The 12,062-nt window shown below is 53.3% G+C and overlaps 2 protein-coding genes across 5 annotated transcripts; one reads left to right on the top strand and one right to left on the bottom strand.

Annotated features, from left to right (window-relative positions):
• The first annotated feature begins 66 nt into the window (after nt 1–66).
• On the top strand, nt 67–4,978 carry ELOVL1 (ELOVL fatty acid elongase 1). 3 transcript variants are annotated; one of them, XM_015563185.1, is made up of 8 exons: nt 67–211; nt 2,776–2,835; nt 3,021–3,211; nt 3,389–3,469; nt 3,626–3,682; nt 3,768–3,873; nt 3,964–4,100; nt 4,274–4,978. In XM_015563185.1, the coding sequence occupies exons 2-8, from the start codon at nt 2,790–2,792 to the stop codon at nt 4,493–4,495; spliced, it is 840 nt and encodes a 279-aa protein (XP_015418671.1). In that variant the 5' UTR covers nt 67–211; nt 2,776–2,789; the 3' UTR covers nt 4,496–4,978. The 3 variants fall into 3 exon arrangements, with proteins under 3 accessions (XP_015418671.1, XP_015418672.1, XP_015418673.1); XM_015563186.1 differs by lacking the exon at nt 67–211 and adding an exon at nt 1,203–2,072; XM_015563187.1 differs by lacking the exons at nt 67–211; nt 3,021–3,211.
• Nucleotides 4,979–5,118: 140 nt separating this feature from the next.
• On the bottom strand, nt 5,119–9,097 carry CDC20 (cell division cycle 20). 2 transcript variants are annotated; one of them, XM_006762610.2, is made up of 11 exons: nt 8,958–9,096; nt 8,639–8,859; nt 8,373–8,524; nt 8,182–8,278; nt 7,915–8,043; nt 7,620–7,816; nt 7,413–7,507; nt 7,035–7,263; nt 6,767–6,892; nt 5,762–5,879; nt 5,121–5,374 (listed from the first exon to the last, which is right to left on the bottom strand). In XM_006762610.2, exons 2-11 carry the CDS (start codon nt 8,817–8,819, stop codon nt 5,196–5,198), a joined length of 1,503 nt encoding a protein of 500 aa, XP_006762673.1. In that variant the 5' UTR covers nt 8,820–8,859; nt 8,958–9,096; the 3' UTR covers nt 5,121–5,195. The 2 variants fall into 2 exon arrangements, with proteins under 2 accessions (XP_015418669.1, XP_006762673.1); XM_015563183.1 differs by having other exon boundaries at nt 5,119–5,374; nt 7,915–8,278; nt 8,958–9,097.
• Nucleotides 9,098–12,062: the final 2,965 nt, after the last annotated feature.

The raw sequence follows: 12,062 nt of genomic DNA, 5'->3' as shown, positions 1-12,062 counted from the left end.
AGGGCCGAGCCCAGTTGAGGCTGGACTGCCCCTCCTGCCTCAGCCGAAGACCCAATCAGCAAGCGCCCCCCACCCGGCCCGCCCCCTCCCCCTCTGGTGACAGAAAGTCGGCCCAGCAGATGAGGAAGTGGCAGGCAGGCTGGCCCTGGGGACTTCTCTCTGGCCCTGCTCCCTCCGAGCCCTCCACTGCTGCCTGCCTGGCCCCCCACTGGTGAGTCTGGACCTTTCCTGGGCGGGCGCTCCACGTGCCCGGGGCCCCCTGCCTGGCTCGCCCGGCCCTGCCCTGCCCTGGCTGTGGGCGAGGCTGTTCCTGGGGAGAGTGAGTGGGAGGTCCCAGCTCTCTGGGGCTGGGCCTCTCCAGCAACCGCCCTCCCGTGCGTGGACCCCATTTACTCAAACCTAGGCCTTCCTCCACCACCTCTAGGTCTTATCCCTCTTCCCTCTTGTCCCCTCCCTCCCTCCTCCCTTCTCTTCCCTCCTCTTTCCCCCTCCCCCTCCCTCTGCCTGTTTCCTTTTCCCTTCCATCCATCTTAAAAGGAAGAACCGAGTTCCCCTGCGGGGACACACCCAGATTCCTCTCTAGCTTGGAGAGAGGTCCTTTCCAGAACCTTGAGCCACTCCTGACCTCCAGGGTGCCTGCGAGTGTGGTGGTTGAGAGAGATAACAAGCTGGCAAACTCATGGGTCAGGAAGGAACTGTGTGTTAGAGCACATGTTACCCTCTCCTGGTCGGCCCTCCCACAGAATAGGCGAACAGCAAAAATATGATTGTGAATGAATGAATGAATGAATGATCGTCATCTGTGAAAAGAGATCTGTATGCTTGACCGAGGACAGGTGTGTGTCAGCATGTGGTATGGGTGATTTTATATACATTCCCTGCTAAGTGGGCTGTATGAGCTTATGTATGTGACCACATTTATCTGTGACTCATGTATGTGTGAGCATAAGCATTTGCACATGGTAATGTAGGACCGAGGAGGATGTGTGAGTGTTTAGGGCGTGTTCACTAGAGTGAATGTATTTTTGGAGCAGGTCTGAGTTTTAGAAACTATGCATGTCAGCGTCCACGGAGGCTTGTTTGGGTGGTGTGGCAGAGGAGGGCAGTTGTTGCCGGCAGGAGTTGTGTAGGCTCCATGTGTGCATATGTGTGCTAGCCCTTGGTGATATGGTCATTGGGTGGGTGAGGGGAGAGCTGTGTGAGAGGCAGGTGTGTGTGAGACCATGTGTGTATGGAAGGACTTGGGCCTGACGATGGTGGGGCAGTTGGGGGTTGACATGGAGGTTGGGGGAGCGTCTGTGGGATGGGGGCCCAGTATGTGTGTGTGACGGGTGCATGTGCAGCCTCGGTGGATGTGTCAGGTGTGTTCTTCACTCAGTACCTGCGCAGGTCGCTCTCAGAGCATCTGCTGCCCGGGCTGTTCAGGGACTGCATTATCCCTCTGGGACTTCGTCAGAGCCCCAGGCTCCCCTGGGTCTGGCTTTTGTGCCCCAGTGAGCCCTCCTCCGTCATTCCTTGAGGTCCTGAGGGGGAGAGGGCCTAGATCATTAGACTCCTCCCTGAGGGAGGGGAAGATTCCTGAGACCTCCCCCACGTCCCCACCTCCTCACATGCCACTGGCTTCCCTGCCCCTCCCTGGGAGAGAAGGGTGATAGTACCCATTTAAAGTAGGACAAACTGAGAATTTATGGCTAGTTTAGCAGATGCTGGGTGTGGGTTTTCTGCAGTTCTCTTTGCTCCGAGGTTTGGGCTGGGACTGGAGCCTCAGCAGGTTTGTGATTCAAAACCTAAAACCTTAGACCATCTGGCTGATCTAGAGAGGGTGGGTAGACGGTGAGTCCCACCTTTACTTGGCTTTCTCAATCCTCGTGGGTCCTGCTCCTCCAGGCACTGACCTGTGGCCTGGACCCACCCTCCACCCCATGTGCAGTGCAGCGGGGGTGGGTGGAGGGCGGGGCTGCCGCCAGATCTAGTCAGACAGGTGGAGCTGCCAGGGCAGGAGTCTCAAAGAGCCAGGCTCCCAGAGAGGAAGGGCAAGAGGAGAGCACCGGAGAGGAGCCGAGAGGCTGGAGGTGAGAGTCTGGAGGGCCCAGAAGAGCCTGGGAATGTCTCAGCAGGGGAGAGGAGGAAGGGGCAGGCGGGATTGGGAGGTGAGAGTCCCGGAAGGGACAGGAGGGACCAACCAAGAAGGGACAGGATGGGCAGGAAGGGCTGGGAAGTGAGAGTCCCGGCAGGGCAAAGGAGGGACCCTCGGGAGAGGGGAGTCCTGGGAAGGACAATCCCAGGAGAAGGGCATCTGGAAATGGGCCAGGAGAGGTTGGAGGGGAGGATCCCTGGAGAGAAGAACGACCCAGAGCTGGAGAGGCCAAAGGCTTTGGTGAGGAAGGGAGAGGCAGTTCATTCGGGAGATGAATTTTCTGTAAGTGAGAGGTAAGACTTTCTAAAAAGAGATCAAAATTGAGAGTTTTCTTATGGAGGAAGAGGGGAGGGTCATGAAGTAAAAACCACCAGAGAAGAGCAGAGAGTGAAGAGAAGAGAGGAAGGTGTGGAGAGGAAGGGTGGAACAGCCCTTCCCAGGCAGGCAGGATGTGTGGGAAGCAGATGCCCCTGCCAGACTGTCTCCTCCTACCCCTAGCCCCAGCAATTCCTTCCTCTCTCTGTTATATCCTTTTGCGATGAGTATCGGGGGTTGTCTGGTCTCTGTCCTGTCTGTGGGTCAGGGGTAAGATGGGAGAACACAGCCCTGGCTGACACCCGCCTTCCATATCTCCCCAGAGTCGTTAACTAGGATGGAAGCTCTTGTGAACGTGTACCAGAGCATGATGAAGCATGGGGGTAAGATGCTGTCCACCTGCCCTACCTCCCTCCTGCCCTGAGATCTCTGGGTCTAGGGCTGTTCACCTAATGGAAAGCCCTACCAACCCCTTTGACCCTTTGTGACCTGACCTCATATCTGTACACCTGATTGGGACCCTTTGAACCCTGTGGCACTTCCTGACTCCTTTGATCCTTATTTGCAGATCCCCGGATACAGGGCTACCCTTTGATGGGGTCCCCCTTGCTAATGACCTCCATTCTCCTGACTTATGTGTACTTCGTTCTCTCACTTGGGCCTCGAATCATGGCCAATCGGAAGCCCTTCCAACTGCGTGGTTTCATGGTTGTCTACAACTTCTCACTGGTGGCCCTCTCCCTCTACATTGTCTATGAGGTGGGACCCCGGGATGCCTAGGCTTTAATTTCTGCTGGCAGGGTAAGGGGCAGGCCTTAGAGCCAGAGCATGCATCTCCTTTCCAGAAAGTCTCAGATCCATCTCTTCAACTAGAAAACGGGAGGGAATGGGGGGAGGGAGCGCATTCTGGTGGTCTAATCCACATCCCATTTCTAGTTCCTGATGTCTGGCTGGCTGAGTAGCTACACCTGGCGCTGTGACCCTGTGGACTTTTCCAACAACCCGGAGGCACTGAGGGTAAGTAGGAGGGAGTTTGAGGGGCGGGGGTGTCTACACCGTAAACAACCTGGGGATAGGAGCAATTTGGGTGTGACCTGTGTTCATGGGCCAGTTTAGAGAGGCTCTAGTTAGTAGTGAGGGGTGGGGTCCTAAGGCTGCCCTGACTTCTTGCAGATGGTTCGAGTGGCCTGGCTCTTCCTCTTCTCCAAGTTCATTGAACTCATGGACACGGTGAGAGCATATGAAATGAAAACTTGAGGTGGGGGAGAAAGGAGTGAGAGGCCCTGACTCTGAAACTCCTTTCCCCTCTGCTCAGGTGATCTTTATTCTCCGGAAAAAAGATGGACAGGTGACCTTCCTACATGTCTTCCATCACTCAGTGCTTCCCTGGAGCTGGTGGTGGGGAGTGAGAATTGCCCCAGGTGAGTGGTGAAGGCCATTGGGGGAAGAAGAGGCAGGCACTGGGGATTAGAGGCTCGACTCTCCTGACCCTGTTCATTGTCCATCCACAGGAGGAATGGGCTCTTTCCATGCCATGGTAAACTCCTCTGTGCATGTCATCATGTACCTGTACTATGGACTATCTGCCCTTGGCCCTGTGGCTCAGCCCTACCTTTGGTGGAAAAAGCACATGACAGCCATCCAGCTGGTGAGGGGCCTGGACCTGGTCTATACCATCCCAATACTACTAGTCTGGATCCTTCCTTTATCCAGCCTCTCTCACCTTTGATACTATCCCCCCACTCAGTGTTCAGTCTTTCTCTACCCCTTCCCTCCAGCCCTCTCAGTATTCCCTCTGACCCTTGCCTTTCTCTTTCCTAGATCCAGTTTGTCCTGGTCTCGCTGCACATCTCCCAGTACTACTTCATGCCCAGCTGTAACTACCAGTACCCAGTCATCATCCACCTCATCTGGATGTACGGCACCATCTTCTTCGTGCTCTTCTCCAATTTCTGGTATCATTCTTACACCAAAGGCAAACGGCTGCCCCGTGTAGTTCAGCAAAATGGAGCTCCAGGTACTGCCAAAGTCAAGGCCAACTGAGAACCATGCTCTTGCTAGGCGCCCACCTAAGTGCCTCAGGACTGCACCTTGGGCAGCATCCATCATTGTCCTCCCCAACTACACCTGTGACCAGGGATTATGTGGTCAGGACTGAGCAGGGGACAAGCCTTCCCCTCCCCACAGCTGGTACACAGGGACCACAGCTTCCGTTCCTCACCCACTTGTCCCAGCCAGCCCCAGGGACGTGGCCTCGTTGCCCTCTGCCACTCGAGCTGGGGGCAGAAAGGGCTGGACGCTTACTTCCCCCTCCCTGCCTTAAACTTGGGAGAGAAGCACTCAGGACTGGCCCCCACCAGGGTCTTGTGGCCTTTTTCCTCACACTGAAGAGGTCAGCAATAATCTGTCACTACGGACCCAGGCTCCCTCCTTCCCACCCATACATCCGAGTGGGTGGGAGGCCTGGGAATACAGCCTGTGGAGGCTGCTCACTCGTGTCTTCATTAAAGGTGACAGAGGAAACTACTGCGGCTGTGTGTGTACGTATATGTAGGTGGAGGAGGTGGGGTACAAAGCCTGCTGTCCCTGTCAAGGCTCCCACAGGATGGACATTCTAGCTCTCAAACACAGGAGAGGACCCTTGAGAAAGCCAGAGACAGAGGTCATGCAAGGAGAAGAGAGACATGACTTTATTAGAAAAATAAAAAAAGCAAACATAAAAACTGAAGTGATGAGTTGGTCCTCAACGGATGCCTTGATGGATAAGGCTGCTTTTGGTTGCACTAGCCTTTTCCCGCTCCCGCCGCCGTGCAGGGTCCAACTCAAAGCAGCGCCACATGCGTAGGGTCTCATCTGCTGCTGCTGATGCCACCGTGGCTCCATCTGGACTCATGGCCAAACTTAGGACCCGGGCTGTGTGACCTGGGCATGAGAAAGGAAAAAGTAAGAGCAGCACATGAATGGAGACATACTACAACTCTCCAATTTTAAGGGCAAACCTACCTTTTTTGGGTTTTGTTTTTTTGTAACAGCTTTGAGATAATAATTTACATGCCATAAAATTTATTCTTTTAAATTGTACAATTCATTGCTTTTTAGTATAGTCACAAAGTTGTGTAATCATCACAACTATAATTCCAGACCATTTTCATCACTCCATAAAGAAAAGCACACATTACCCTTTCCCTCCAGACCCTGGTAACCATTAGTCTGTTATATCTTTCTGCATTTGCCTCTTCTGGATAGTCCATATAAATAATCGTACAATATGTAGTCTTTTGTGTCTGGCTTCTGTCATTTAGCACATACCTTTGAGCTCAGCCACCTTGACCATGGTTGGGTACTTCCAAATAACCAGCTGGTTCTGGGCAAAGCCATGACCTGAGATAAGTTCCTTGTAGTGGGAAGACCAGAGGATGGAGCACACCTGTGGAGAGGGGATGGTGTAGATACAGCATAGAGCCGACTACTCAAATCAAAGTAAGTCCATTCTAGAGTTAGGAACATTGCCAGGTCACTCAGACTTGAGTCGCGATGATCCTAACAAAAGCCTTTTGAGAATTATAACTGTTATCCATTTACAGATGAGGAATCGAGCAGAAGGAAGTTCAGCAAGTTGCCTAAGATCACAAGCAAGTTAAGTTAGTAGGTGACAGAGCCAGAATTTGAACTCTGGCTCAAAAGCCCAAATCTAGAATGAAGGTGGGCAGAATGGGTGTTGAATGGAAGGAGAAGCTGGAGTCGTTGCAGGGAGACTCACCAGCAAGTCATCAAATTCTAATGGATTTGGGTTATATGCTGTAGGTGATGGGGAACCATTGCAGGATTTAAGGACAGTAACATACCACCCAGACCACAGCAGAGGACAGACTAGAGGAGCTAAGAATACTGAGACCAGTGCACTGAGGGGAGGAAACACTTGTGAATGACATTCTGAGGTAAAACTGCTATCTTGGTGACTAGGTGAGGAGGATGAAAGATTCTAGGTTTTTTCAGATTTCTAAGTAGGTTCTGTTCTCTCAAAGAATATAAGAGGAGGAGGCGTAGGGACACATTTTAGGGAGGCAAAGGGAAGTAACAAGTTTAATTAGGAACCTATTAGGCTGGTGCCACCTATAGGACTTGGGACAGGAGAAGGGCCACAGGGTGTTGGAAATATGGATCTGGAGCTCCTGAGTGAGAGCTGATTTAGAAGTTTGGAAAACATCAGGGTACAGACTTAGTGAAGCCATTGAAGGGGACATGGTTGCCCAGGAAGAAGTAAAGAGTAAGAATGTATCTAGGAGTGAGAGACTAGAATAGGTGAAAGACTACCTGGGAGTGGGCATCCACAGCATTCAGACAGGCCCCAGAGCAGACGTTCCAGATGCGAATGTGCCGATCACTGGTGCCCCCTCCAGTTGCCAGTATATTGGACTGCCAGGGACACCAAGCTACAGCCTAGATGGGACAAAAGTGGAGTTGGCAGGGAGTTATAGAGGGTCCTAGACTAACCTAGTCCAATCCCAGCATCCCATCTCCCTGTAATATTCCCCAGGTTCTGGGTGAGGGTCTGCAGAGGCCCCAGCTGAGCCCCTCTTACCTTGACAGCCCCTTGATGCTGGGTGAATGTCTGCAGGGGAACCCAGCCCGCCTCTAAAGCAGCACTAGGCCACACATTGACCAAGTTATCATTGCCACCACTGGCCAAATGTCGTCCATCTGGGGACCAGCGCAGCCCACACACTTCCTGGCTGTGACCACTCAGTGTGGCCACATGGTGTTCGGCTACCCGAACATCATGGTGATGGATGTGACCAGAGCGTGAGCCACTGCAAGAAGGAAGATGGGAATCAGGTCCTGTGGCAGTGCCAAATGCCACTGTAGGGCAAAGCTGCTTCCCTTCAGGGGTGTACAGTGGGGGGAGGGCAAAAAAAAAATCATAGCCTGATCTTGCAACAGACTAGCAAAAACCACTGACCTGGACAGTATGTAGCTATTCCAACACAGGGCGCCCACTCGGGCAGAATGACTGGTCATGTTCCGAAGCCGCTTCTGCTGCTGCACATCCCATAGCTAGAGAGAGAGGACCACGACCATCAGAGACTGGGCCCTGGCACAGCACCCTCCTTCTGGGCAAGCTCCCGGGGTCTGGGGACAAGAGCCGCAGCCCGGGGACACGTCGCACCTGGACCTCCGCGCTGCTGGTGCCCACCGCCAGGTAGTTGCCCTCCTTGATCCAGGACACAGAGGAAACATAGTCTCCAGGCTGCTCCATCTGCAGCAGCTGCAGGATGTCGCCAGTGCTGGCGCTCCACAAGTACACACTGTTGTCCAGAGCCACGGCCAGCACATTCCCCGAGCTCCAATCCACCAGGTTCAGGTCTGCCAGAGGGGCAAAGGCAAGGACTTAGGCTGCCCTGTGTGCCTGGTGCCCAGGCCCTCTTTTCCCACCCACCCAGCAAGGCGCAGGCCACGCTTACAATAGTCGTTGCGGATTTCAGGGGCATCCAGGATCCGGTCAGGCAGGGAGGGGATGTAGCGGCAGGTCCTCTTGCTGGAGCCCGGCGTGGCCTTCTGGCTGTAGAGGACTTTCAGTCTGTTCTCGTAACCTGTCCCAGTGGAGCGAGACTCGACCCTGGAGACCCGAAACCTCCCCTGGCCCTCCCCTGGAAGCACTCCCCGGACCCTCAGTCTTAGGTGGGAAGGGCAGACACCTCCCTCCAAACACCGTGAACCTAGGGTCTTACCCTCTGGAACTTTCTGTGGTTTCCCGCTGAGCCGAAGGATCTTGGCTTCCTCCACGTCAAAACCGTTCAGGTTCAAAGCCCAGGCTTTCTGATGTTCCTGGCACGGAAGGGTGGCGGTGGGTGAGGCGGGATGGCGTGCGGGAGAACTGCACAGACGGGCCGCTGGCCCCAAGGCCCTCGGGGGCGCATACCTTCTTGGTGGGCGTCTGGCTGTTTTCCGAATGGCTGTTCTCCTTGCTCAGGAGGAAGCTGGCCACTTCCATCTGGGTCGCACTGCGATGGGGGATATAGCGGTCCCCGCCAGGTTTGCTAGGGGTGGTCTGAACCTTGGAGCCGGATTTGCCTGGGGTGGAGAGAGGGACGCAGACAGTCCCACTAGGCTCCCGAGGGGGGGGGGACCCGCAGGCCGCGGTCAGCCGTGCGCCCTCCCTCCCCCCGCCCCGCCGCACCCACTGACCCGGAGTGCGGCCCGGGGTCCGGCCGGCGGTGTGGGACCGATTGGCCGCCCGCATGGGTGAGGGCGCGGGCCCCGAGGCTTCCTTAGCTTTGCGCTGCCAGCGCGCGGGGGGCGCATTGGGGATGGGGGTGTCCAGCTGCAGCAGGGAGTGCAGGTCGCTGTCGAACACGAACTGCGCCATGGGGGCGAAGCGTCCGCAGGGGAAAGGTGCCCGCCGAGCCCTGGAAGAAGACAGGCGTCCGTGCTCGGAAAGGCCGGCCCCACGGCCAGGGCCGCCTCGGCCACGGGCCCCCCACGGCAGGGCCCCGCCGCCACTCACCGTCAGCTCCGAGCCGGTGCGATCCCCGACCGACCTGAGAAGCGCAGGCCTGAGCGTCTTAAACTCTCCGCTCCCGGCAGTCATTGGCTTCTTCGAAACCCAACGGTCGTAACCGTCACTTTTTCCCATTGGCCTCCACGGCCCTGGGGGCGGGTCTTCCGGGGCAAGTCTCAGATCTCACGAGAGTTCAGCCGGGACACGTGATTTGTGTCGGAAGGCGAGAGAGAAGGGGCGGGGAGCGTCCGGGGGCGGGGCTCGCCCTGCCTCCGCCTGGCCGGTTAGCTTCCATTCATTCCTCGGGTTCCCCTCACCCGCCCATCACATTTAAACCCTCCCTGCGGGGCTTATTTATGACACCCGAGTGCCGAGCGCTGTGGGACGACCTGAAGCACTGACCCCTTTAGAGAACGGAAGCGGGAGGGTGGAGGGAGAGGGCGGGATGGGGTCTGAAAGGGCTGAGAGGCTTCACGGAGGGAGGCCGGAGGAGTTAGGGTTCACCCGCTGTTGGCCGGGTGAGAGTAGGGATGCTGTAGGCAGATGTGAGCAGAGCAAGCGCGTTGGGCCAGGTTCAGGAGGTCATGGGGTGTAAAGCCCAGGTGCCTAACAATAGCCAGTGATGGCGAACCTTTTGAGCTTGGCGTGTCAGCATTTTGAAAAACCCTAACTTTGGTGCGAGGTCACATATAGACATTTTTTGATCTTTGCAACCATAGTAAAACAAAGACTTATATTTTTGATATTTATTTTATATATTTAAATGCCATTTAACAAAGAAAAATCAACCCAAAAAATGAGTTCGTGTGTCACCTCTGACACGCGTGTCATAGGTTCGCCATCACTGCAATAGACAATCAATTGTCGGGTGGGAAGCTGCCCCCGGGGTGACCTTTCCTCCCCTAGCATATGAATGGAGCCTCCCCCCACCCCCCCCTTTCCTCCCTAGAGATATCACCTAGGCCTCAGTTGTATTTCAACTCCAGGCCCAGAAAAGCAACAACACCAGATAAGCAAAGCCAAGGCTGACCTCAGAGCTGGCTGCATTGAATAATGACCCTCTGCCCTGGTGCCGGCCAATCAGTGGAGACCACGACTCTGAAAGGACACACCTGTAAAACTGCTGAAGATTCTATTGAGATCTTCCCCTGGGACCTCCCCTACACTATCTGCCCTTAAAACCCTCAGGATGGAGGATCCCAGTATGTTCTCCCTCCTAGGAGCACACTCACTCTCTTCCCTCTCCCTTCTCCTTCCCTGCCCCTGGCACCTTACCATTAGCTTCCTGCCCCTGGCACCTTACCATTAGCTTCCTCACTCCCAAGCTCCAAGGGTCCTTCCTTTACACCTATAACTTGTTTCTGAAGCCCATTTCTTCTAGGAATTACTTTTCTACTTCTGTAATTTACCCAATAAATCTTCTCTTACAGTTTGGGCCTGGAGTTCATTCTTTCCTAGCCAGAACCCAAGTACCGAGGTTGCTAAACCCAGATGTGGTCTGACCCCACCGGTCATACACCTGATGCTATTCATGCTGCCTACAACGGGAACGCTGCGAGGAAAGAAGTAGTACATGTGTTTGTTTTTAAAATTGTTTTGTTTGCTGTTCTACAATCAGGGGAAATGAAGCTGAAAGGGGTGAATTCCTTATAGTCAAGAAAAAGAATCAGGACTCAGACCTGCCCATCTAGAAGGTAAGGTTGGACTTGCCCTGAGGGAGACATTGTGGCTTACCCTTATGGGGCTTTAGAGGTGTCAGGAATTTTAGAGATCCACTGCAGAGGTGCACCCTCCCCATCTTGGAAACACCCATATTTTATAGGTGAAGAAACAGAGGCCCAGGGAAGGGATGTGCCAGAGTTCATACAAACTGGTGGAAATCCAGGTTCAAAACCCATTTAATCCAGTGCTCTAATAATGCTCTTATAATGACTTGAATGAATTGTGTAAATGTGCTTAGAAGTGAAACAGCAATAATAAAAATAATAATAGGTACCATTTATTGGCCATCTGCTAACTATTGTGTTTAAAGGGCTTGCATACATTATTGAGTTTAATCCTTACTCCTATAAGACATAATCTTGCCCCTTTTATAGAAAAAGAAACTGGGTCAGAAAAAGGTTAGAAACTTGCCCAAAGGCACACAGCCAATAATAATAAGTAGTGGAGTGCCTTGGCCAGTGTTTCTCAGTGGTTAGAGCGTCTGCCTGAACACTGAAGGGTCTCGGTCAGAGGCACACCTGGATTGCAGGCTCAGGTTCAGTCCTGACCATGGGTGGTTGGGGTGCATGTGGGAGGCATCCAACCAATGTGTCTCTCTCATGTGGATGTTTCTCTCCCTCTCTCTCTCTCCCTCTCTCTTTCTCTCTCTCTTATCTCTGCCCCCCTCCCTCCTTTTCACTCACTAAAAATCAATGAAAAAAAATCCTCTGGTGAGAATTAACAAAACAAATGTGTGAACCTATCCTGCGTGGTTCAAGGTTCAGGATCTGGAGAAGGGCCACACACAAATGGGCCACAAGACAAGAAATAATAATTTGGAAATATTCGGGGCCAGGCGGGAAGCCCAACACAAGGGGAAGGACTTCCACTGGTGCCCACACCTTGCCAACCTTTTATTCAATTTTGGATACACATATAGCCCTTAGTCAGGCAGGCAATTCCGGTAACAGACTATCTTAAAGGTCAGTAAAGATTTACTCTGAGACTATTGGGTCAGGAAATTGCTTGAGCCATATTGTCTTGACTAAACAATTGGTGCATAGCTCTGGCCCTTGCCAGGGCTCAAGGTTCACCAGCATTCCAGGATCCTTGTTTACATGTCTCTGATAGTGAAGACAATGGGTAGCTTCCAATGAACAAACAAACAAAAATAAGTAGTGGAGTGAACTCTGATGATGACAGAGAAAAATCTGGTGCTCTTAGCCCAAATTTAATATTGTTACCTTTGATTTTGAAGTGTTTATGTTCTCTATTTCCAATTACCTTGGAAAACAAGGAGTTGCATGTCCTGGGGTTTTAAATGGGGAGTCCCATTTACATAGGAAATGTAGTCTAGAATCAGGCTGGTCAGGGCCTTAAATATTAAGCTAAGGAGTTTGGACTTGATCT

This window comes from Myotis davidii, unplaced genomic scaffold (genome assembly GCF_000327345.1).
Source record: "Myotis davidii unplaced genomic scaffold, ASM32734v1 scaffold458, whole genome shotgun sequence".
Taxonomy (NCBI): domain Eukaryota; kingdom Metazoa; phylum Chordata; class Mammalia; order Chiroptera; family Vespertilionidae; genus Myotis; species Myotis davidii.
The sequence above is the reverse complement of the archived record's forward strand: the minus strand, read 5'-3'. Positions and strand labels throughout refer to the sequence as shown.

Excerpts from the sequence above, each read along its gene's own strand:
- CDC20 (XM_015563183.1), bottom strand. The coding sequence starts at position 8,819 with ATGGCGCAGTTCGTGTTCGACAGCGACCTGCACTCCCTGCTGCAGCTG. Across the intron at positions 5,880-6,766 it reads CTGTGGATGCCCACTCCCAG|GTGTGCTCCATCCTCTGGTC; the intron begins GTAGTCTTTCAC and ends CCCTCTCCACAG. Across the intron at positions 5,375-5,761 it reads CAAGGTGGCTGAGCTCAAAG|GTCACACAGCCCGGGTCCTA; the intron begins GTATGTGCTAAA and ends TCTCATGCCCAG.
- ELOVL1 (XM_015563185.1), top strand. The coding sequence starts at position 2,790 with ATGGAAGCTCTTGTGAACGTGTACCAGAGCATGATGAAGCATGGGG. Across the intron at positions 3,470-3,625 it reads ACAACCCGGAGGCACTGAGG|ATGGTTCGAGTGGCCTGGCT; the intron begins GTAAGTAGGAGG and ends GACTTCTTGCAG. Across the intron at positions 3,874-3,963 it reads GGGAGTGAGAATTGCCCCAG|GAGGAATGGGCTCTTTCCAT; the intron begins GTGAGTGGTGAA and ends GTCCATCCACAG.